Below are 26,519 nucleotides of genomic sequence, written 5' to 3'. Positions count from 1 at the left end.
CATTTAAAAAAATTTCCCAAAGAGGTGTCGCACTGCGGGACGCCGGTCGGACTCGGCTATAAAAAGAGGTCCCTTATCATTGAGTTTAAACTTGAATCCGAAAGCACTTTTTGATGTGTGAGAATTTGCCCCTTCTCGATTCCTGGTGGTAATGTTCTTCCTAGGGTAATGTTCTCATTAGGCGACGGATGGCACCTGAGACATTTCGACTCAAATATGGATATCAAATTCGTGCTGCACTTCCAAATCCCTTTAATTTGAGCCCCATATTGCCATGGCCGGTAAATATGATCCGTTTGGAGGGTGTGTACTTGTATTCAAATTTAAATACGATATTCATTTTCTGGTCTCTAATACCTTTCACTTTCGGATGCGGGTGGCGTTTTTGGGGTAAGGGGGAGGGTCCGTCCCCCTTCCGATACCGAAAAATTTTATAACCTATGTTTCCTTCGAGACACAATCTATGAAAATTTTAAGAAAATCGTTTCAGCCAAGTATCATATAGTCATAATGGATCTAAAGGCGTTTTTAAGGGGTGGCGTGACCCCCTATGCCAGAATCGAAATCTACTCTAATCCCGAATAATTTTCATGTGAGCCCCATATTTAAATGAACGTCCAATATGTCTATTTGGGAGAGTTTTGAGGTTGGGGCGGTCCGATGGGTACTTAGACTCAAATTTTAATACCATATTCGTATTCTACTCTTCAATATCTATCATTTGATACCTATATTGTGTTGTGTTTTTGGCATAAGGGAGAGGGTCCGTCCCCCTTCGGAATATTGAGAAAATCGAGTCCCATATATCCATGATTGGCTAATGTGCCCATTTTGGGCGTTTTATTGGGCGTGGGGTGACCCCCTATACTTCGACATTTGATACCCAAGTTCTTATCGGTCCACTTTTGATTTTGGGTGGTGTTTTCAACAACTGTGCTAAGTATGGTTCAAATCGGTCCATAACCTGATATGGCTGCCATATAAACCGATCATCAATTTTGACTTCTTGAGCGTCTAGAGGGCGCAATTATTATCCGATTTGGCTAAAATTGTGTACAACGGCTTCTCCCATGACCTTCAACATACGTGTCAAATATGGTCCGAATCGGTCTATAGCCTGATACAGCTCCCATATTAACCGATCTCTTCTTCTTTTACTTCTTGAGCCCCTAAAGCGCCCAATTCTTACTCGAATTGGCTGGAATTTTACGCAATGACTTCTACTATGGTCTCGATCATTCAATTCAATTATGGTCCGTATCGGTCCATATCTTGTTATAGCCCCAATTCTTTTCTTTTATCCTTAGTTTGCCTAAAAAGAGATATCGGGAAAAGAACTCGACAAATGCGATCTATGGTGAAGGGTATATAAGATTCGGCCCGGCCGAACTTAGCACGCTTTTACTTGTTTTTTTAGTCATGTTGTTAAGTTTTGTTTAGAAAAGGTTTAAAAACTTTGCCATTTTTTATTTCTCTTTAAAATTTTTATATATATTTTATATGGAATTGAAAATAACCTCCTCTTTTCTTAACTCTTTGCAGTGTTTACAAGTCGCCACAAATGTGACCGAGCAAAAACATCACATTACCCGAGAGGTACGAGGTAAAAATTTAGGTCTATGCCGTGGATTTCGTGGCTGCACCGTTTGGCTGACGGGTTTGAGTGGAGCTGGTAAAACTTCCATAGCTTTTGAATTGGAAGCCTACTTAGTGTCCAGAGGCATACCAGCCTATGGCCTCGATGGTGATAACATACGCACAGGTCTAAATAAAAATCTAGGCTTTACGCCAGCCGATCGCGAAGAGAATATTCGACGTGTAGGCGAAGTCGCCAAGTTGTTTGCCGACAGTGGTGTAGTGGCAATATGCAGTTTTGTCTCTCCCTTTGCCGATGACCGTGAGATGGCACGAAAAATACACAAAGATGCCGATTTGAAGTTTTACGAAATATTCGTTGACACCCCTTTGTCGGTATGTGAGTCGCGCGATGTCAAGGGTCTGTACAAAAAGGCTCGCGAGGGTGTAATCAAGGGTTTTACAGGCATTACACAGGAATATGAAAAGCCCGATAACCCCGAATTGGTAGTGAGTACCGATGGTTTCACCATCAAGGAGTCAACACAAAAAGTCATAGGCCTGTTGGAGGAGGAAGGGATTATACCTAAAACTCTGCGTGATATAGAAACACTGCCCGAGCTCTATGTACTACCTTCGGTGAAGGAAGCGATCTTAAATGAAGCCAAGTCTTTGCCCTCAGTGCCAATAACCGAAGTTGAATTGCAATGGGTGCAAGTTTTGGCAGAAGGATGGGCATATCCCTTAAAAGGATTTATGCGTGAAGATGAATACCTACAGACCTTACATTTCAATTCGATATTAAGCGAAGATGGAGCATTTCGTGAGAATCAATCAGTGCCGATCGTGCTGTCCGTAACGGAAGAGATGAAAAACAAATTGGATGGGATTTCAGCCATAACACTGACACATGATGGCAAACCAGTGGCTATTCTGAGGAAGCCAGAATTCTACTATCAACGCAAAGAAGAACGTTTGAGCCGCCAATTTGGCACATGTAATCCCAATCATCCTTATATAAAGGTGAGTTACTCCAAATGGAATCGAAAATTCACATATTGAACCATCGAAAGTTTAACGGCCTTATTCACAAAACTTAATGTAGATTTAAAATAGGTTTATTTGACATATTTCCTCTATAGAACTGTCAAATAAACCTATTTTAAGGCATCCTAAAGTTTCCTAAATAAGGCCGTTTCAGAATATATGTTAGAATTTCCGGTAAGGTCTGGTAGAATTTCTGGGAATGTTTTGTAGAGTTCGTAGGAAAGTCTTTTAGGCATTCTTGGAAGATCTTATAGACATTTTTTGAAGGTTTTGTAGATTTTCTTGAAAGGCCTTTACTTTCTTGTAAGGTCTTGTAGACTTTCTGGCAAAGTTTTGTGGACTTTCTGGGAAAGTGTTGTGGATTTTCTTGGAAAGTCTTGTAGACTTTCCAGGAAAGACTTGTAGACGGTCTTAGAAGGTCTTTCTAGAAAAGTCGTATAAACTTTCTAGGATAGTCGTGTAAACTTTCTAAGAAAGTCGTGAAGGCTTTCCAAGAAATTCCACAAGACTTTTCAAAAACCTCTAAAAGACTTTCCAAATAGGTCTACAAATCCCTCCAAGAAAGTCTACTTTCCTAAAAGGACTTTCAAGAATGTCTACAAGTCTACACGACTTTCGTAGAGAGTCTACACGACTTTCCTAGAATATCCATAAGACCTTCCAAGACCGTCCACAAATCTTCCCTTGATGGTCTACAAGACTTTCCAGGAGACTTTCTTGGAAAGTCTTGTAGACTTTCTTGGAAAGTCTTGTAGACGTTCTTAGAAAGTCTTGTAGACGTTCTTGGAAAGTCTTGTAGACTTTCTTGGAAAGTCTTGTAGACTTTCTAGGAAAGTCTTGTAGACTTTCTAGGAAAGTCTTGTAGACTTTCTAGGAAAGTCTTGTAGACTTTCTAGGAAAGTCTTGTAGACTTTCTTGGAAAGTCTTGTAGACTTTCTTGGAAAGTCTTGTAGACTTTCTTGGAAAGTCTTGTAGACTTTCTTGGAAAGTCTTGTAGACTTTCTTGGAAAGTCTTGTAGACTTTCTTGGAAAGTCTTGTAGACTTTCTTGGAAAGTCTTGTAGACTTTCTTGGAAAGTCTTGTAGACTTTCTTGGAAAGCCTTGTAGACTTTCTTGGAAAGTTTTGTAGACGTTCTTGGAAAGTCTTGTAGACTTTCTTGGAAAGTTTTGTAGACGTTCTTGGAAAATCTTGTAGACTTTCTTGGAAAGTCTTGTAGACTTTTTTGGAAAGTCTTGTAGACTTTCTTGGAAAGTCTTGTAGACTTTTTTGGAAAGTCTTGTAGACTTTTTTGGAAAGTCTTGTAGACTTTCTTGGAAAGTCTTGTAGACGTTCTTGGAAAGTCTTGTAGACGTTCTTGGAAAGTCTTGTAGACTTTCTTGGAAAGTCTTGTAGACTTTTCTGGAAAGTCTTGTAGACGTTCTTGGAAAGTCTTGTAGACTTTCTTGGAAAGTCTTGTAGACGTTCTTGGAAAGTCTTGTAGACGTTCTTGGAAAGTCTTGCAAACTACGAAGTTCTTGTAGACTATCTTGGAAGGTCCTGTAGACTTTTTTGGAAACAATATGAATGAAAATATTTTTCATCGAAGGTAATGTTTCCTTAAAAACATTTATCATCTCTAAATTAAGTTTGCTAATCTTTTTTCTGCAGAATTATCTTCATTATTGTCTTCATATGTTTTTTTAATTTTCTGTGATTTTGTTTTTGTTTTCTTTACTTATTTACAGATGGTGCTTGAATCTGGTGATTATCTTGTGGGTGGTGATTTAGATGTCATCGAACGAATTCAATGGAATGATGGTTTGGATCAATATCGGCTCACCCCAAATGAGTTAAGGCAGAGATTTACTGAAATGAATGCTGATGCTATTTTCGCATTCCAAGTAAGTCGACATAAAAATTTATACTCAAGCATGGTCAATGCACTACCTCAATTGTCAGCCACGAGACAAAAACTTAAAAGACTTAACGCGAATAGAATACAGGGTTTTTTTCAATAATTTGAAAATTAGTTTAGTAAAGGGTTGTTTTTTAGCTATTATCTTTTTTGTCAACATTGGTTTAAACAGGTCACGCACGATAACTGCCGGAATGTTTGAAATAGTATGCCAAAATTGGACTCAGCGGATGGGCCATTTGATTATTAAATTATATGGACCGTACTATCGGATCAAGAATAACTCTTCATGTAGTGGTAGTAATAAAAGTTTATCATACAAAGAAACCCAGCAAAGAAAATAGTCACACAGATACCCATGGAACCCTAAAAAGATATCGTGAGAAATGGGAGAGGGGAACTTCTATTCCGTGGGAAAAAGAAATTAATTGAAAGTTGTTGCAAATGCAAATTTGCCCATGAACATTCCATTGAGGAACAGGGGCAAACTTCTCACATATCAATGGGTGCTGTCCAATTCAAGTTTTAAGCTCACTGATACGGGCCCTTCTTTTTATAGCCGAGTCCGAAGGGCGTACCGCAGTTCGCCACCTCTTTGGGGAGAAGTTTTTACATGGCAAAGTACCTTACAAATGTCGCCAGCATTAGGAGGGGATAACCACCGCTGACATTTCTTTGTGATGCTCTCGCCAGGATTCGAACCCAGGCGTTCAGCGTCATAGGCGGACATGCTAACCTTTGCGCTACGGTGCCCTCCTAAATAGAAAGTTGTTACTTTGCGTATATCTACGAGTCGGAATTAAATCTTTAGTTTTGACCAAACATCAAAAAACCTGACTCATGGCTTTGGTACTGATCGGGGCTGCCGATCAGCTCCCATATATATGTTCGTCCGATTTGCAGTAATACTGGAATAAAATGGACATTTGTTAACCGATTCACTCGAAATTTGGCAGGAAAGAATTTTTTATGACTCTCGACATTACTGATGAATTTCATCGAAATCGGTTCAGATTTGGATATAGCTCCCATTTATATGTCCGTCCGATTTCCAGTAATAATACAAAAAAATGGTCATTTGCTAACCGATTATCTTGAAATTTGGTAGGAAGGACCTTATGACTCCTGACATTGCAGAATCACTTTCTGATTGATTTAGCTATGTCCGCCTGTCTGTCTCTCGGTCCGTCTGTCCGTCCATGTTAATTTGTGTTCAAACTACAGGTCGTAATTTTCATCCGATCTTCTTCAAATTTGGTACGGGCATGTTTTTCCGCCTAGAGACGAATCCTATTGAAATTGAAAAAAATTGGTTCAGATTTGGATGTAGCTCCCATATATATGTTCATCAGATTTTCACTAATACTACAATAAAATGGTTATTTGTTAACCGATTCTCTCGAAATTTGGTGAATTTCATAGAAATCGGTTCAGATTTGGATATAGCTTTCATATATATGTCGTCCGATTTGCAGTAATAATGCAATAAAATGGTCATTTGCTAACCGATTCTCTTGAAATTTGGTAGGAAGGATTTTCTTATGACTCTCGACATTACTTGTACATTTCATAGAAATCGGTTCCGATTTAGATATACCTCTCATATAAATATATCGCCCGATTTTCACTTCTAGAGCCACTGCATACGCATTTATGGACCAATCTTGCCAAAATTTTGTACAACGCTTTCCTCGACGACTTCCTCAATATCTATAAAGCTTGGTAGAAATCGGTTTAGATTTAGAGATAGCTCTCATTTATATATATCGCCCGATTTTCACTCCTAGAGCCACAGCAAGCGCATTTATTGACCAATCTTCCCAAAAATTTTGTACAACATTTTCCTCGAAGACTTCCACAATATCTATAAAGATTGGTCGAAATCGGTTCTGATTTAGATATAGCTCCCATGTATATGTTCGTCCGATTTTGAGAAATATTGCCATAAAGTGATCACTTGTTAACCGATTCTCTTGCAATTCGGTAGGAAGCATCAGCACCACCCGACTTTTGCCTTTCTTTACTGGTTTGATCTCGATTTGATCTTTTGATGTATGAGGATTTTTGCTTTTTTTTAATCCCTTTACATATTGATAACTTTTTTTAACTTTGCAGGTCAGAAAATTATCAAGGTCATTAGATCGATATTGGAAATCAGGATTGCGTTTTTTGCTAAATGTAGTAGAACAGTCGGATTTAACTATTTCGGGGTTATACTAAAAGTAGACAGTCTTTTTAAAATGTAATATAAATTGTTCTTTCTCAGTCCTAATTCACTCTATATATTAATAGAAAACGTTTTGTAAAAAAACTCGAAATTTCTTTTAGAGTTTCTATACCTTAGCTAGGGTGTTCATTTATTTGTATTTTTGGATTATTTAATAAATCGTTTTGTACAACGCTTTCCTCGACGACTTCCTCAATATCTATAAAGCTTGGTAGAAATCGGTTTAGATTTAGAGATAGCTCTCATTTATATATATCGTCCGATTTTCATTCCTAGAGCCACTGCAAGCGCATTTATTGACCAATCTTCCCAAAAATTTTGTACAACATTTTCCTCGACGACTTCCACAATATCTATAAAGATTGATCGAAATCGGTTCTGATCTAGATATAGCTTACATGTATATGTTCGTCCGATTTTGAGAAATATTGCCATAAAGTGATCATTTGTTAACCGATTCTCTTGCAATTCGGTAGGAAGCATTTTCTTATGACTCCTAATATTACTAGCGAATTTCATAGAAATCGGTTCAAATGTAGATATAGCTGTCATATATGTATATCGCCTGATTTGTACAACGCATTCCTCGACGACTACTACAATGTCTATTAAGTTTGGTCGAAATCGGTTTGTCCGATTTTGAGAAATATTGCAATAAATTGCTCATTTCTTAACCGATTTTCTCGAATTGTGCCAAGAAAAATTTTCTTATGACGGGTGGTGCTAATTAAAGTCAGCACCACCCGACTTTTGCCTTTCCTTACTGGTTTGATCTTTTGATGTATGAGGATTTTTGCTTTTTTTTAATCCCTTTACATATTGATAACTTTTTTTAACTTTGCAGGTCAGAAAATTATCAAGGTCATTAGATCGATATTGGAAATCAGGATTGCGTTTTTTGCTAAATGTAGTAGAACAGTCGGATTTAACTATTTCGGGGTTATACTAAAAGTAGACAGTCTTTTTAAAATGTAATATAAATTGTTCTTTCTCAGTCCTAATTCACTCTATATATTAATAGAAAACGTTTTGTAAAAAAACTCGAAATTTCTTTTAGAGTTTCTATACCTTAACTAGGGTGTTAATTTATTTGTATTTTTGGATTATTTGTTTAATCGTTTATTAGAAAATTCAGGCTCACATAAATCGATTAATCGACAACCCCTTTCGGTCTTGTTCGATTAATCGATTTATGTGTCTACTAAAATAAAACGGGATATTTTTTGAGATGTTATCCTTCAAATGTTTTTCGTATATGTATGTCGATTTGATTTGTAAGTAGGGTAAATGGATCTGGTTTATGTTATCGTCCTCTTTAAACTAATGCAAAAAATTGTCTTCCCAATCGAATGAAATTTTGACCAAGTGGGGCCCAAAATGATCGACAAACGCAGACAAATGACAAAATTCATATGTTTTTAAGCTTTTTTAACACAAAAACCGCTAATCGATTAACTGAATTAATCGGTTATTTGTTTATATAAAAATATCGATTATTTTAAAGGTCGCAAATAATCGAATAACGATTTATCGAATGTACACCCTAACCCTGCAATTGGGAAAGTTGGGCTTAAGCTGAGTATTCTGTTCAGCTTTTCAGGCAGAATGCTGTCTAACTCCATATAAAAAAACGTCGGCGAAACGGCGGAGGAAAATAGGTGAAAAAGTTGTACTTCTGACATCATTGTCGGCATCATTTTTGTTTAAATGTCAAGGGAAGGTCGGTGGAGACTGCCCTGCACGAGGATGTGCATATAATAGAAGAATCCTTCGATGCCAAAACGTACACACTGGCAGTATGCATTGACATATGCATGATCTAATCCTTAGACCAGTACCGGGTGGACCCTCCTTAGAGACTGGATAGACCATATGCTAAGGAACAGGTGGATAAATTGTGTGTCTCATGGCATAAACATAAGGGAGAAAGTGCCACAGGGGGCATTTTATCGCCACTCCTATGGGTGACCACCATAAATGACCTATTACGGATGCTGACTGAGGAGGGATAAGAAGCCGTATGCTACGCAGACGATGTTTTAATACTTCTAAGAGGTAAGGATCTGAACCAACTAAGCAGAAGGGCCGAAGAGGTTTTGCATATGACTGGGCTAGACCCAGAGGTCTCAATTTTAACCCAGATAAGACTGAAATATGCCTGTTCACGAGGAAGACGAAGATGGGCCAATTAAACGCACCACGTTTCCTCAATAAGGCGATTTCGATATCTGAAATGGTCAAATATTTAGGTGTGATCTTGGACAGGACACTGAATTAGAAGTGTCACATTCAGGAGCGTACTAAGAAGGCTCCGTAGACTGACCGTAGGTTCGAAATGGGGCCTGAATCCTAAGATAGTCCACTGGCTCTACAGGAGCGTGATTAGACCTATACTTACGCCTCAGGAGTTTGGTGCACAACTATGGAGAAAAAATGCAACATAAGGACCATACAACAGGTTCAGAGAACATATGTCTTTGCATAGGCGGAGCGATGAGGACCACGCCCACTAGGGCACTGGAGACTATTCTAGATATCCGACCCATTGGCATACAGATTAAGTGTGAGACAGCCACTGCGGCTATGAGACTTAAGGCGATGGAAGAATGGATTGAGGATGGGAGCAGCTCATACCATCGCGGTATAATCGAGGCAACGATGGGAAACCTGGAAGGAAGGGGAGAGGTTTCCAATCGGATACCTGAGATGAACTTTGAAGTCGAGTTCGAGGCACTGCTGCCATCGGCACAGTCTTGGATTGGGAAACCCTAGTACTGCCATCTGGAAGTTCATGTTGCAGGGATGGATCAAAGCTTGAGGACAGAGTTGGCCTGGGGGTTTACATTGAGAACCCAGGGACTGATATCTGTTTTAGACTGCCTGACCATAATACGGTTCTGCAGGAGGAGATTCAGGCGATGACGAAATGCGTGAAGTGGTGTGGTGCTAACGCGAGGACGTCGAGTGTGAACATCTTTATCGACAGTAAAATTGCCATAAAGACAATAACAACTAGGACGGTATAGCCACGAACAATCTTGCAGTGTAAGAAGGAGATTAACGCCTTCTCTGAGGATGGCAAAATCCGCATCGTTTGGGTGCCGGGCCATAATGGAGTAAGGGAAATGAAAGGACAGACGATTTGGCGGAGAAGACATTCCGAAAAGAATGCAGTCAGTAAACTTGGTTAACCCGAAGCCTTTCGGGTCGACGCAGTCCGACTTAAGGTAGTGGGCGACGAATGCGCATGCAACATTGTTGAACAGCGAAACGGTCCATAGGACGCCGAAAATCCTATGGGGGGATCCAGATCGTGAGAAGTCGAGGCTATTACTGGAGCATATCCTTTGTCATTGCCCGGCTTTCGCGTCTAACAGATACCGGCACTTAGGTGGAGACACAATACCAGACATGAACCAACTTAGGGGAGTGGTATTGAAAACAATTAAGGATTTTGTAAGTAGCACGGAATTCCTAACTTGAAATTTTCTTTTTAGAGGTTACTTTATAGTTTTTAGAGCGCACAACAAGCCGATTACTGGCTTAGGTGTATGTCCCTAGTGGCATGGGGCGGATTAATATCTGCACCCTCTTTTCAACCTTACCTAACCTTTCTAAGGAAATAGTACATATAATTTGACAAACGTGAGATGGTGGTGTGGGAGGGCTTTAGTATAAGAGTCGACCCAGTGTTTACCTTTTTTTTTCATTTTTCTTTAACATTTCTTTTCCCCTATCTTTTTACAGCTTCGTAATCCCATACACAATGGCCATGCATTGCTGATGCAGGACACAAAACGTCAATTGCTGGAACGAGGTTTCAAGAAACCCGTTCTTCTCTTGCATCCCCTGGGTGGTTGGACAAAGGATGATGATGTACCACTGCCAGTGCGTATGGCTCAACATCAGGCTGTACTTGATTCGGGTGTATTAAATCGTGAGGACACAGTTTTGGCGATATTCCCCTCGCCCATGATGTATGCCGGTCCCACTGAGGTGCAATGGCATGCTAAGGCCCGCATGAATGCTGGAGCGAATTTCTATATTGTGGGCCGTGATCCGGCTGGCATGCCCCATCCCGATAAAGGATTATATCCCGATGGTAACTTGTATGATGCTACACATGGCGCACGAGTACTTAAAATGGCTCAAGGTTTGGATAGTATGGAGGTAAGTTTAGCAGGTGATATTAGTGGGAAAAGTAATTTTTCATTTTGGTTTTATTTTGCTGTTTTTCTAGATTTTACCCTTCCGCGTTGCTGCTTATGATAAAAGCGTTTCACGCATGGCCTTTTTTGAACCCAAACGTAAAGATGACTTCGAATTTATATCAGGCACAAAAATGCGCACACTTGCCAAGACCGGCATAAGTCCACCTGATGGCTTTATGGAGCCCAAGGCGTGGAAAATCTTAGCCGAATATTATCAGTCCTTATCAAAACAATAGTGTTAGTTTCAGACATTCTGCCTGCCGCCCGAAAAGTGTTATGCCAGATGTAAACAATCTATTTACAAAACGTTTATATAAAAACAAGTATCGTTATCGTTTAAGTGCAATTCTTTTCTAAAAAAAAAAAAACAAAAACATGAAAAGTTTTTTAAGGAAAACACAACAACATCGACTATTTTATAATGTATGCTCTTCCTATTTTTACATTACCATTAGCTTTAAGTGAACCATAGTTGTGTTTGTTCTTCTTGTCTAGTTAAATTGAAATCGTCATAAAGTCAGTCAGGAAAGTCAGAATCTGCAAAATATCTAATTACTTTGCGTTTTTTTTTTTGCGAAGTGCTCTTTTTTTGTAGTTTTATATTTAAATATTTATTGGTTTTTATGCACATGGAATTCTTTGCGTTTTCTATTCATTGTATTTTCGTCAAATTTAAATATCAAGGTATTACTATGAAACTGTCCACACTACAACATAAATATAGAAACAAATTTATAAAATTCGATTTTATAACGTTTTAAAATCAGGATCCAATTCAAAAACCAATTCACACAAATGTTCCCTGGTTACTTAAACGCATGGAGTCGGTTCATCTTGAGGAGACATTTAACTTTTAAGGCGATATTTATGTTTAAAGGCGTGCATATATAACGTCCAATTTTCCTATCTTATTTGGCATTTTTGCAAAATGCAACTAAATGGCTGGTACTATGTTCGTTTTTCGCGAAATTTTTTCGTGATTACTTTTTTTTATATAATAGATTTTGAAGGAAAAAAAAAACTTGCTGATTTCATTCAGTAGGACATTCCCTCATTACTTATGAAAAAAATCTTCATAAAAGTATTATGTTTTCATTGAGATTTTTGTAGTGTTTCCAAATAGTTACCGTGACAAATTTGTGTGTTTCAACTGTGGAAAACGAATATAGTACCAGCCTTTATGTCGTATTTTTGAATTTGTTCCATACAGTCCAGTATAAAAAACAAACACTTGCAAAGGACTATGAGGAACGCTGTATTTTCTTGTGTGCGTGTGTACATATAATACTATATATTAACTAGTGTATCTAATACCATATCTGTTACAGTTTTATAAATAAAAATTTTATTATTAAACAACTTCAACAATTGCTTTTTCTTTTTAGATGGGTTTTTAAATTCAACAAATATAGCCTAGTACTGACTTTGACTTTTCGCCCGAACAAATGTCTAAACGGATTATAAACAAATCGTGACGAAGAAAATGCGAACAAATTCCATTGAAGTTGTGCTATATTCCATGACATAATTACCAGGAAGTGTACCGTAAACAGCTGCGTACATAGTTCTCGCGAAGTGCACTATCTGTCAAAGAGTTTTGGTTGTGTGTGTGTGTATTATAGTTAAGAACCGTAGCACACACAAACAACGAAAAATGACGCGAACTAGTTACATACACAAAATCAGAGTTGCACTGACCACTGATTTTGACAGATAGTGCACTAAATATGTTGTTGTTGGGCAACTGCCACTACCTGTAAATGAATTTATCTTGCTATGTTCTATAAGCAAAAATAGTAGCGACATGTCGCTGCGCCAATACAAATGTCGCATCAAATAGTTGCCAATGTAATTAAATGCTAAATGAGGCCACCGTAGCGCAAAGGTTAGCATGTCCGCTAATGACGCTGAACGCCTGGGTTCGAATCCTGGCGAGACCATCAGAAAAAATTTTTCAGCGGTGGTTTTCCCCTTCTAATGCTGGCAACATTTGTACTATGGTACTATGCCATGTAAAAACTCCTCTCCAAAGAGGTGTCGCACTGCGGCACGCCATTCGGACTCGGCTATAAAAAGGAGGTCCCTTATCATTGAGCTTAAAACTTCAATTAGACTGCACTCATTGATATGTGAGAAGTTTGCCCCTGCTCCTTAGTGGAATGTTCATGGGCAAAATTTGCAATTTGCAATTAAATGGTCACGAAATCGGCACCAATCAACTCTGTTTCAATGGTGTTGATTTTGTTATGTATTGTTGTTTGACAAAAAATTTTTTCCGACCAAAATTAAAAAAAAAAAACTATTAAATTCCTTCCCAGTTGACCAAAATTCTTAGCTTTACCAAAATACAAATAACATTTATTATTAATTAACAATTCATAATGCAACAAAAAACAAGTAAAAAGATATTAAGTTCGGCCGGGTCGAACTTTGGATACCCATGACCTCGAGTAAATGAACAAAATTTTGACAACATCCGGTGAAATATGAACTGTTTATTAACCTATAGTAGCTTAATCGAAGTATGATCTATTTTAGATCAAACACGCCACAATTAACTGTTCCAAATTCCTGTAAAATCGGGTAATAAATGGGTTTTATACGTGTTCAGGACCGTAGATCGGGATATCGTTGTTGTTGGCGTTGGACTGAGGCGGCAGCCCTTGTCGATGAAGGACTTGGACAGGTCAATCCGGTACGTACAACCGGCTGCCATGGGATTGTGGGATATCGTTATTGATGACAGCTATATTCACATATGTTCTTATCTGCACGATCTTAGGGGAGGATATGTAGAGATTTAACATAGCTCACTGTACCAAATTTAAGCAAAATCTGGTAATAAATAGGTCATAATAACATGAGGGCCATAATAATATGGGGGAAAGACCTCCTTCACTTTTTGCGATATTTTTCGCCGATAACTTTTTTGTAGATAAAACCTCGTTTACACTGCTCTTTAAATCCGGATTTAATGACTCGATCATCTGTTTCCCCTTCATAAAATCAGCTGGTGAGAGCCTTAAATCCGGATTCAATGAGCAGTGTAAACGGGGTTTAATAGATTTTAAATAAAGCAAAAAAACTTGTTGCTTTCATTCAGTAGGACATTCCTTCATTTAGGTTGGTACTATATTCGGTTTTCTGAGTGAAACGCCATTTAAAAAAAATGAGAGGAAAATATTGATGAAAAGTGTTAATTTCCCTATAACTTGTTTTTTCATCTAGGGGAAATTTACATTTCAAGACGCTCAAAAAGAGCACAACCACTGTCGCTGCGCAACAAGTCGTTTTCTTACGTAAAAAAAAACGCGATCGCCAAACTTCTAATTGTAACTAAGCATAAATAAGAAACTATTTGTATAAAAATATAAATAAATATACTTCTTAAATAAATCTTATATTTATTGGGTTGCCCAAAAAGTAATTGCGGATTTTTTAAAAGAAAGTAAAAGAAAATTTATTAAAAAAAACTTAGAATGAACTTTAATCAAATATACTTTTTTTAACACTTTTTTTCTAAAGCAAGCTAAAAGTAAAAGCTGATAACTGACAGAAGAAAGAATGCAATTACAGAGTCACAAGCTGTGAAAAAATTTGTCAACGCCGACTATATGAAAAATCCGCAATTACTTTTTGGGCAACCCAATAAAATTCAACTTGTGGTAGTTTGTTTGTTCCGTATAGACTCAAAAACGGCTGAACCGATTACCTTGAAATTTTCACAGATTGTGCAGGTTGGTCTGGAAGGAAACATAGGCTATATAATTTTTTGAAAGCGGGAGGGGGGCGGCTCCTCCCCCTTACACAAAAAGTACTACCCAAAAATAAAAGTGGGCCGATCGGGACAAAATGGGGTTCGAATGAGAAGTATTCAAGAGTAGAGTACGAATTTCATAATAAAAGTTGGATCAAAGTACCTGGGGGGCCGTCCCAGACCCAAAACTCCTTAATATAGGTTTATTTGACGATCATGACAATATGGGACTCAAATGAAAGGTATTCGGGAGTAGATTACGAATATGGTAAGGAGATTGAAGTAATCTTTATAATTTATTGATAACGAAAGGGGACCCTCCACCGTTACCCCAAAAACAACACCCAAAATCAGAAGTGGACCGATAATGACAATATGGGTATCAAATGAAAAGTATGCGGGAATAGATAACGAATTTGGCATAAAAATTCATGTCGAAATATAGGGAGTCACCCCACCTCCACAATAATGCCCAAAATGGGCACATTAGCCAATCACGGATATAAGGGACTCGGTTTATTTGTCCGTATTGACTGAAAAACGGCAAAACCGATTTTCTTGAAATTTTTGCTTATTGTGTAGGTTGGTCTGGAAGGAAACATAGGCTATATAATTTGTCGGTATCGGAAGGGGGACGGACGCTCCCCTTTTGCCAAAAACGCAACCCAAAATCGAAAGTGGACCGATCGGGACAATATAGGTATGAAATGAAAGGTATTGGAGAGTGGACTACGAATACGGACCGCTCCAACCCCAAAACTCTCCCAAACGGACATATTGGACATTCATTTCAATATGGGTCTCAAATGAAAGGTTTTCGGGAGTAGAATTCGAATCTGGCATACAAAATCAGATCGAAGTATAGGGAGTCACGCCATCCCTTAAAAACGCCGGTACACCCATTATGACTATATGATACTTGGCTGAACCGATTTTCTTAAAATTTTCATAGATTGTGTACGTTTGTCTGGAAGGAAGTATATGCTATATAATTTTCAGATATCGGGTGGAGGCGGACCCTCTCCCAATGGTCCGATGGGCACAACAAGGGTATCAATGAAAGGTACTGGATACCAGAAAACTAATATGGTATTAAAATTTGGGTCCAGGTACCCAGCGTCCCAATGAGAACATTACCCTAAGGAAGAACATTACCACCAGGAATCGAAAAGGGGCAAATTCTCACACATCAATGAGTGCTTTCCGATTCAAGTTTAAACTCAATAATAAGGGACGTTTTTTTATAGCCGAGTCCGGACGGCGTTATGTAGTGCGACACCCCTTTGGAGAAATTTTTTTAAATGACTGCATGGCATTGTACCTTGCAAATGTCGCCAACATTAATAGGGGATAAAGACCGCTTTGTCCGATGTTCTCGCCAGGATTTGAACGTGTTCAGCGTCATAGGCTCTAATGCCACGAATTCGATATCCGTATTTAGGGTGAAGTGTTCCCACCCTAAAAAGAAATTAGAGAGTTAAAGAAGTCGCAGCGGAGCTGGCACGGTTCGGCTAGTAACAAATATTTCTTTGTGCTTGTACAAGCTATTGCAATAAATCTCTACGAAGTAATAACGATTGTGAAAGAAAGTGTTGTGCTTTTGGTCTTGCTATGAAAACAATTTTCCAAAATCGTGCTTTCAGTGGTTTGACAAGGTTACCACATTTGATTTTTTTTGTAATTATAATTAAATTTTGTAGTATATTCATTGGTTTGAGTTAATACATGTGAGCAAACACTTAGTTACGATTAAAAGATTGGCGATCGCGTTTAGTGGTTGTGCTCTTTTTGGGCGTCGTGATGAAAAACAAGTTAAAGCGAAATGAACACTTTTCATCAATGTTTTTCGTTCATTTTTTTTTGTATGGAGTTTCACCGCAAAAACCGAATATAGTACCAACCTTTATGTTATACATTTCATGCCATAAAAATTAGCAAATAATTCATTGAATTTAAATTTAAACGTTCTAGGCTTAATATACGTGTTTTGGTATGGAAACAAAAACACTTGATTGCTGTCAAATTCTGCTCGTAGAACAATTTAAAATTACGCGACTATTCCGAAAGCAGAATAGATTACCAACCCAATAGAGTTGGGTAGTTCAGGAACTGCTGGAACTAGTTCCATCTCTTTCCTTCTTATAGTTCCATAGTTTCTTTTTTTTTACTCCCTTTTGTTAATTGTCAATCTAAAGACACTCAGTTTAAAGTTCAAAACAAAATTCAAAGCTCTTTTTTTGTTTTGTATAAAGAAATCAAAAAAGGGAATCGCAAATGAAAGAGGAGCTAAGGAGCGAAGGAAAAAAAAGAAACTAATTGTACAATTTCCTAATTATTTTTCAATTCTGTCAAATACTAGTTTTTTTTTTTTGCTATGGCGTTTTTGACGTATGTATTATACGTCGGTAATGTAAGTCATATACGTCGGAGTTTCCAACGGATCATATCTGGAACCAGCCATAATGGACCAAAAATGTGAAAATATTATATTTATGAAATAAATACGTCCATGATCTATTTTTTGTTACTTACTATGGATGAATTGCTGTGGGCAAAAACTCGCACATTTCTTTTCAAAGAATTAACCGGTAACGGATGTCATCATATAAAATATGCGCAACGCAATAAAGCGATTACGGACGCGGGAATGAGGCCTCAGAACTCAGAACAATTCCTTAACCTAGTAAGAGGGCTGCAAATCTCTTCAGGCAGGGTTCCTTCGGCTGCAATGTGCTGCTTAGGTTAGGTTTAAGTGGCAGTCTGCCATTCAGACTCACTTAGACGTTTTCATCCATTGTGATACCACAGAAACAGTAGAAAGAAGATGCCATCTGATTCCTACCGTTAAACCATCCATATCGCTTTAAAAAGCCCAACAACTTGAGAATGTTTACATTCGCTAAATCAGACAAGTTTTCAAAGAAATGATAACCTAAAGTGGAACTCCTTCTGACTATGGCTGGCAAACTATCGATAATCGCAACAGTCGATATTTCTTATAAAAAATATCGATATTACCGTTAATTTTCCATTATCTATATTTCAAACGAAAATGAGAAGTAAAAATCAGTAGAATGATTTGTATAGAAGCCATATCAATGTACAAACCGAATAAAACCAAATTTTAATAAAGTTAGTTGGAAGTGAAGAGAGAAATCATTGTACAAAATTTTGGCCCAAGCGCATAGAAATCGCGCCCCCTATAGCCGTATGGATCTTAAAGGATACACTCAGTGTCGGACCGCTTATTTTCGTTAAATTTTCAAAAGAATTTAAGTTTGCCGATAGCATCGATAGGAAAAAAATCAATCGATATTCAGACAAAAAATAAAATATCGATAGTGTCACAGATATTTTGCCAGCGCTTCTTCTGACGTCCTCACAAATTCTGCAAATGTCGCTACTTGCAACTTTCGGTCTGCCAGCATGTTTTCCGATCAGACAGTGACCTGTCATGACGGACATAATGACTGAGACGTCTGTTCTAGCCAGTGATGTCAAAGCGGCAGACCTCTTCAAGGCAAAATTGCATTACATAATGTTGGAGTGGGGAGAAGGTGCTGCTTAGGATAACAAATTCTTAGCTTCTGAATCTTGCGAGGTGAATGGAGAACGCTTTCCGAGCGAAGCACATGCCATCTTTGTAAAAGATGACATCCTATATATTCGAAGAAGTAAATTTTATTTGTAAAAAAAAGTATGAAAATATTATTTGCATAGGAATGTTTTATTGTTTAGATTTTTATTCGTATTAACCTTACCCAAGTGTCCCTTAGTTTTTAGTTTATTTTCTATTCATTCAAATAAAACAACCGATTTAAATATTTTTATAAAATTGTATAAGTATAATTATTACAATTATAAATACTAAATAATTAATATCAAATTGTAGATGTTTAATTGTTTTTATTATTATGTTATGTTGTTTTCATACATATCATTAAGAGTATGTATGTTATTTCACATAACCACAAAGCCATTGTGATGATTTCTTTTATATTCGTTATCAATTTAAATATTCTCGTGGTATTGTTTATATGCATTTTTTTTTTTTTGTATTGTTTAAGATGAATTAAAAAAAAGTAAAAAAAAAACAAGGAATAATGCACAAACGAAATACATTTTACAATAGTGTGTTCACAAGCCATAAGAGCCATAAGTGGGTATACAATCCTGGGGCCGAATTACCGCATACCTGAACGAGTAAAATCGTTCGAATCTCTCTATTGTGAATTATGCATTTCTTTATTGAACGAAGATTTTTGAACTTTAAGATTGCAAATTTTTAAATCGATCATAATTCATAGAAAATTTGACATCAAAATGTCTATAAAAGTGATATAGCATCCATTAACTACTAGATGAAGTTTCATTCGATACGAAAGCACACTCGATCACATATGCCGTAATTCGGTCCCTGTATGCATAGGCTGTTGTGGCTTGTGAACACATCATTCCTATATAAGCACCTTTAAAACGATTAAAATTCGACAATGACGAAAACGAAGACAAAAACAATTAAATAAAAAAATATATATATTATACAAATGTGACATTTATCTACACAACCCCGATTAGAATGTGATTTACAAAAAAGAACGACAGTACAAAAAACCTAAATAAATGGAAGGAATCTGAGAATGAAAGGAAAAGTGTGCTTAAAAATAAATAAAAAAAAAATCTATTAAAAAGTAGTACTAAGTAGAAAAGTTTAAAATTAAAAAAAAAAAACTAAAAATGACGATGTGAAATGTTGTGCGTTATATAAAATTTAGCTTAAACAAAGTATTTTGTTTTTAATTTTTGAAGAGATTTAGATGGCATATTTTTTTATGTTTATTTTTCCAAAGTAGATATAGTTTTTTTCTCTTTTTTATAAAACTTAAATTAAGGAAATTAAAAATTCTTATAAAAAAGTATTTTTTTTTTATTAATATTGTATTTAGATATTTTTAAATATATGTTTTTATTATTTTTTATAAATGTAAAAAAAAAGGTTATAAAGAAACAGGGTTATTCGAATTTCGCACATTTACTCGGTAAAGAGGGACTTTTAGCGACTTAGTTTAAAAAAAGATAAAAACTAACAAGAAAACTATAAACATATTTTTTCATTATTTTGTGTAGAGAGAGAGAGAGAGAGAGATACAGAGTAGAAGAAGTAAAACAATATACCTTGTAACACGTACATCAGAAGCAATTCATTTAAAGACTAACAAGAATAATTGAATGTCTTGTAAAATATGTATTAAATCTTTAGTAAGGCTCTTAAAAAGAACAATAAATTGCGAGAAATCATTAACAACATGTAGCAAGTGACAAAGATTGATATTAAATCACAGATTCTCCTTTCACGTGTTCATATATAAGACGAAAAGTCCATAGATCAAAGCTCTTTACCGGCCTATTAATTATAAGCAAATTACATCGATATCGATAGCAAGCGATAACAGCCGCTACTCAGTCTGCATACAAGGCAATTACACACAAAAGCTTTCTGCAAGTTTTAAATTGATTTCCTAGATATTAACGCTTTGGAAAATAATTAAATATTTTAAAAAATTTCAAGATTTTGCAAGGGATACAAATTATACCTCTGGCCTCCCGCCAAAAAAAAAATGATAAATTCAGCAATAAATGACCCAGGAAGATATTCATGCGAAAATGCCTCTGAAGTTATAACACTCAAACCAAAGACAAAATATGTTGCTTTCCATCCTCATAGATATGTTACAGACGAGAGAACGGAATGAAACCATTCTCTTTTATGTTGCACTCTTAAATTCGCTGCTGTTATTTGATGATTGCTTCTTGATGCAATTTGTTTGTAAAACCATTACATGTAAAGCCAAACTTAGGGCGCACGACAAGCCGATCAGTGGCATGGGCGGCTTTAAAACCACAACTTCTTGTCGACGCAACCTTACCATGTCGAGCAACGAAATGAAAGGTTGTGACACACTAAAAAGCGAAACCCATTCACACCATTCCTTTTTGTTTTTTTTTAAAAAAAAAAAAAAAACAAGTAAGAGCGTGCCAAGTTCGGCCAGGCCGAATCTTATATACCCTCCACCATGGAGCGCATTTGTTGAGTTCTTTGCGCAGTATCTCTTTTTAGGCAAACAAAGAATAATGAATAAGTACTGTTATGCTATTGGAGCTATATCTATAGTCCGATTCGGACCACACATGAATTGAATGCTGAACATTGTAGAAGTCATTGTGTTATATTTCAGTCCATTCGGATAAAAATTGCGCCTTGCAGGGGCTCATCAAGAAGCAACATCGGGATATCGGTTTATATAGGAGCTGTATCAAGCTATAGACCGATTCAGACCATATTTCACACGCATGTTAAAGGCCATGGGAGAAACCGTTGTACAAAATTTGTGCTAAATCGGATAAGAATTGCTCTCTCTAGAGGTCCTAGAAGTCAAGATTCCAGATCGGTTTACATGGCAGCTATATCAGATTATGTACCGATTTGCGCCAAACTCATCACAGTTTTTTGAAGTCATATCAAAACACCTCATGCAAAATCGGATGAGAATTGCACCCTCTAGCGGCTCAAGAAGTCCAGGTCCAAGATCAGTTTATATGGAAGCTATACTAGGTTATAGACCGATTTGGGCCATATTTTGCGCAAATGTTGGAAGTGATACCAAAACATCACGTGCAAAATTACAGCCAAATCGGATACCAATTGCGCCTACTAAAAGCTCAAGAAGTCAAGACCCGAGATCGGTTAATATGGCACCTATGTCAGGTTATGAACCGATTTGAACCATACTTAGCACAGTTATTGGAAGTGATACCAAAACACTACGTGCAAAATTTCAGTCAAATTGGAGGAGAATTGCGTCCTCTAGAGGCTCAAGAAATCAAGACCCAAGATCGGTTTATATGACAGCTATATCAAAACATGGACCGATATAGACCATATACAATCCCAACCGACCTACACTAATAGGAAGTATTTGTGCAAAAATTCAAGCGGCTAGCTTTACTCTTTACGGACATGGCTAGTTCGCCTTAAAATGTCACCACAATTATGGGATTGCCATGGGATTGGTATAGTTGAAAGAGATTAACGAAAGATGTGCAATGCAATGTAGATTTTTCATCACATTCTCTGTTTGTTGCATTGCGCTAAATGTTGTTGTTTTGATACGGTGTGCGATGACGACAATATGCAATATTATTGTGAATGGATTCGCATTTAAACCATTCTCTGCTACAGACCATGTTATCAGTCTTAGATTTGCTTGTAGAACAATCTGTAATAACGATTTCAAGCAGGTATTTAATACGGTGCAGCAAGAAATCTAATTAAAGCCTTGAACTGACTTCATTCGGAGCGAAAATGCCTATTAAATTATTGCGAAATCCGATGGACTTCACTCTTCGCTAGAAGACAAACAAAATTCAAACAACAACACACAACAACAAAGCAAGCATTAAATCAGGGTTGATTGCAATTAATTGAAGTGAAATAGTTATTCGGGAAAAAAGTAGATGTCAGTACTAGGCTTAAAACACAATACGGGAACAACACCAGCTGCGTCTTACACCAGAATCAGAAAAGCCCTTGGATAAAATCAATAATGATACCCTATTCCTACTTTTTTACTTTGGTCATGCGACTTGAATAGCAAAAGAACCCGAATGATCAAAACTATGATGTTTCGAGCATTTATTTATAGTCGAAAAATTGCATTTATATTAAAATGTTAAACTTCTATATTTTTTTTTGTCTGTTAAAGCGCAAAGCCTACAAGCATTCCATATGGTACCGATGCAGCGAATGGGTAAATGAGGACGCTGTTGCTGTAGTTATGAGCACAGGTGGAGGCCATCGTAGCGCAGAGGTTAGCATGTCAGCACATCGAATCCTGGCGAGAACATTAGAAACAACAACTTTTCAGCGGTGGTTATCCCCTCCTAATGGTGGCGATATTTGTGAAGTATTCTGCCGTGTAAAAACTTCTCCCCAAAGAGGTGTCCCACTGCGGCACTCAGTTCAGACTCGGCTATAAAAAGGCCCCTTATCATTGAGCTTAAACTTGAATCGGACAGCACTTATTGATATGTGAGAAGTTTGCCCCTGTTCCTAAATGAGCAATTTTCCAAAAAAGATCTCACAAGCACAGGTGTCTACGCATTGATTTCGTGAGCCAAGATTTTCTCGTGACTTGCGATTTGTGTCCTGAGCTTTCACGCACTAGGATTTTTTTCAGCTAAGATCACGCAGAATTAAGTTTTCGCTGACAAATCATGAGAAACGACAACTCAAAACTCACTTGCCCACCCCTACGCATGCAAATTTGGCCATGAATATCCCATTAAGGAATAGGGGCAAACTTCTCACACAATTCAAGTTTAAGTTCAATGATAAGTTTAAGCACACATCTGAGTGGTTTAAATGTGCAATTTTTGCCCACGAACATCGTAATACGGAACAGCATATCAATGACTGCTTTCCGATTCAAGTTTAAAGTTCAATGACAAGAGACCTCCGCTTTATAGCCGAAGAATGAACGGCACCACATGGGTTGCAACTCTGATCTCCGTTTTGTGTGGTGTTCATATACCGGGCGCGTCCACAGGTTGCGGATAGTGGAATGCTTTATAAATGGAGTATCTGCAACTGCAGTCACGGACAATCGGCGGTATTGTATGAAAGTGCCTATGAGAGGTCGGGCGGCACCGTCATTTACTTAAATACTAAGTGCCAGTGATACTCCATGTGACAAAGCAAAGTATTAGCGTCTTTAAAAAACCAATGACAATAGCGTTCCCCAGGCGATCAGACACCTATGGAGCAGCAACAACATGGACCTTAAACTAGGCTCCACCTTACATCCAATGAAGTAATTCGTTTGTTGTTGTTGTAGCAGTGTGTTGTACACTGAGGCGGCAGCCCTTGCCGATGGATAACTCCATCGGGTCAATCCGGTACGTACAACCGGCTGCCATGGGATTGTAATTCGTTTAGAAACCCATGGTGGGGTTAAAAAATAAGGAAATGCTTCAAAATACCGCAGAAACATATTCATGCAGAACTTTCTTAGGGAATAGTGGAAGTCTGCAATAACACAGCACAAGGCTCCGCTTGTGTGTAAGGGCCGCCTTAGTCAAAGAGTTCTGATTTTTTAGAATTTAAATGAACAAAAATATAGATCTACAAAAATATAATAATTTTAAAAGACAACTTCCACAATCGCCCTAACCCTGTATTATTTTCCTTATTTCCAAATACTTTAAAAAATCCGATGGTAAATGAGCATTGACTTGGTCGAATTGAGAGAAGTTAAGAGGTTTGACTATAAAAGGGGCGTTACAAAATTTATTGAAAAATTTATATTTTTTCTTCCTCTTGTTTTCCTTTCTATTCCACGAGTATTCTGAGAAGTTGAAATAAAAAGTGCTGCTAAGTTATTTCATTAATTTCAAATCCTTGTTAGCTTTTCAATGTTGCTAAAATGTACGAGTACTTGTCTTAAGTGAAGCCGAATTCTTTTATTTATTGTATTGGATTTTTCTTTGCTTGTGTACAATTGTTAATATTTGATCTAAATATTTTTATTTTTTAATTGCAATGTTGTGTATTTTTTTTTCTTTGATTAATAATGGTTCATTTCTTTTATTTTTTATATATATGCAAATATACATATATAAATATTTAATAAACATGCGCATAGTTTATTTATTTTAATATTGACCACATTGTCGTGAGGTTTTATTTCTTTTCAATTTATTTTATTGAACTGAATTTTGTCATTAAGATTTCTTTTTTTTTTGTTTTAGATTTAATTCGTGCTTTCTTTCATTCAGCTATTCAGCGGTAAAATTGCGACACTCTTGTTTAAACATCTATAATTAAATATGATTATTTTCTTTTTGTTGCTTATATCCGTTTATTTCGTTACGTGTGGTTGTTTTTTGTTTCTTATAATATTATATTATCGTTTCGTTTCATTATTATTTAAATTATATTTTTAATATTATTATTTAATTATTTTTATTATTATTACATAAAAAAAAGAGTTTAAGTTCTTGTTAAACCTAACAAGAGGATAGAAAACTACATTCATCGTTGTATTTACCTCGTCAAAGTAGACTGCACCTTGACAACCAACTCTCTGCTTTTCTATGGTCGTTTTGTTTTAATTGATGACCGCCTTTGGGAGGATTATTCGCTTCCTGTTTAATGAGAATTGCCAAAATAAAAACAAATTTAAACATTTTTTTCTTAAAAAAAGAACTCCTCTACGGTATCACAACACTTACCATTCGTTTTTCCATTTTTGCTTTGATATCACTAGCTAATGTTAAGAAAGCCTCTTCGACATTTATGCTGGCCTTGGCTGAGGTTTCCATGAACTTTATGCCGTACTCAACAGCCAATTGTTCACCTCGTTCTCGCGAGACCTAGAATACAGATGATCAATGATATGTTTAATATGAAATTTTAAGGTAAAGAATCCCAATAATTAAACAGACGTCCAACTCATAATATTTAGAGATGGGTGATCGGTGAATACCCAAAAGATATTTACTCGGTAAATTAGGTAAATGTTTAGCCAAATACTATATTTATTTACAATTTTGCAGATATCTTTGATATGAAAAAATGTGCAAACAATTTTTAATGATATCGTATTCTTTGTATATAAACCTGGCCTTCTGATCTCATAAAATTGGACTATAGGCTTATATAGCCGCTATGTTCCAAATTTCATCGAAATCGCAAAATAAATGGATCTCTTACGGCCTTAATACCCTTAAGCGGGAGTTCGGTTTATATGGCAGCAATATCTGAGTAAAGTCCGATCTTAACCACATTAAAACAAAAGGTGTAGAGGTTTACCAAAACTCACAGTGCCAAATTTCATCGAAATCGGATTATAAATGCTCATTTTATGGTCTCAATACTCTATATCGGGAGATCGGTCTATATGGCAGCTATATCCAAATATTGTCTGATCTGGACCACATTCGACGGGAATGGGAAGGGGCATTCCAGAACGCCCTAGGCCAAATTTCATCGAAATCGGGTAATAAATGTATTTTTTATGGCCTTAATACCCTATATCGGGAGATCGGGCGTTCGATCTATCTAGGTGTGGGTAGGGATCTACCAGGACTTTCTGCGCCAAATTTCATCGAAAACAGATGGAAAATTAGCAATTTATTGTCTAAACACTTTAAGTCGGGAAATCGGTTTATATAGCCGGCCATACATAACAATGAAAACGAAATTATAAAAAGATGGTACAAAATGTTTTCAGTTACCAAAATATCCGAAAATTTATAAATACCCAAATAAGTTATTTATTGGGTAGATACCGCACAATTGGGAATTTAGTTTTATTTTAGTGCCGGATAGCCAAGCCGTGAAGGACAAAAAATAAAACGCAAACAAAATTTCCAGTGCAAGTCTGTTTGTTTGCCATGAGGTGGTAACGCCGTTTGCCAACCTGCCAAAACAATACGAGGAAAAATGTGAAAATATGTGTAAACTTTATAATAAAAATTTGCACTACATATGTGGGCAAATTTCAAATTTTGCCCATGAACATTCCACTAAGCAACAGTGGCAAACTTCTCACGTTCCGCAGTGCGACACCTCTTTGAAGAGCAGTTTTACATAGCATAGTACCTCAAAAATGTTGCCAGTATTAGGAAGGGAAAACCCAGGCGTTCAGCGTCATAGGCGGACATGATAACCTCTGCGCTGCAGTGGCCTCCTAGGGCATAGAAGTCAAATAAAAAGTATTAAGATTTGTGCACGCAATTTTATAAAA

The 26,519-nt window shown here is 36.9% G+C and overlaps 2 protein-coding genes across 4 annotated transcripts in view; one reads left to right on the top strand and one right to left on the bottom strand.

The window, feature by feature from the left end:
- Positions 1 to 12,323, top strand: part of LOC106086275 (bifunctional 3'-phosphoadenosine 5'-phosphosulfate synthase) — a 102,242-nt gene extending 89,919 nt beyond the window's left edge. For all 3 annotated transcript variants that reach the window (XM_013250879.2, XM_013250877.2, XM_013250878.2), the window contains exons 2-5: positions 1,543 to 2,598; positions 4,348 to 4,503; positions 10,492 to 10,914; positions 10,985 to 12,323. In XM_013250879.2, the coding sequence (XP_013106333.1) occupies positions 1,543 to 2,598; positions 4,348 to 4,503; positions 10,492 to 10,914; positions 10,985 to 11,191 (1,842 nt within the window). In that variant the 3' untranslated portion in view covers positions 11,192 to 12,323. The remainder of the gene's footprint in view (positions 1 to 1,542; positions 2,599 to 4,347; positions 4,504 to 10,491; positions 10,915 to 10,984) is intronic.
- A 6,095-nt stretch (positions 12,324 to 18,418) lies between these two features.
- Positions 18,419 to 26,519, bottom strand: part of LOC106086280 (ras-related protein Rab-8A) — a 38,711-nt gene continuing 30,610 nt past the window's right edge. Inside the window, exons 4-5 of the mRNA XM_013250885.2 lie at positions 25,003 to 25,143; positions 18,419 to 24,915 (exon numbers count right to left, since the gene is read on the bottom strand). Coding sequence (XP_013106339.1) covers positions 24,823 to 24,915; positions 25,003 to 25,143 — 234 coding nt within the window. The 3' untranslated portion in view covers positions 18,419 to 24,822. The remainder of the gene's footprint in view (positions 24,916 to 25,002; positions 25,144 to 26,519) is intronic.

Source organism: Stomoxys calcitrans, chromosome 1, assembly GCF_963082655.1.
Source record: "Stomoxys calcitrans chromosome 1, idStoCalc2.1, whole genome shotgun sequence".
In the NCBI taxonomy this organism is placed as follows: Eukaryota; Metazoa; Arthropoda; class Insecta; order Diptera; family Muscidae; genus Stomoxys; species Stomoxys calcitrans.
Note: the sequence above shows the minus strand (reverse complement) of the source record. Positions and strands in the feature narration are given on the sequence as shown.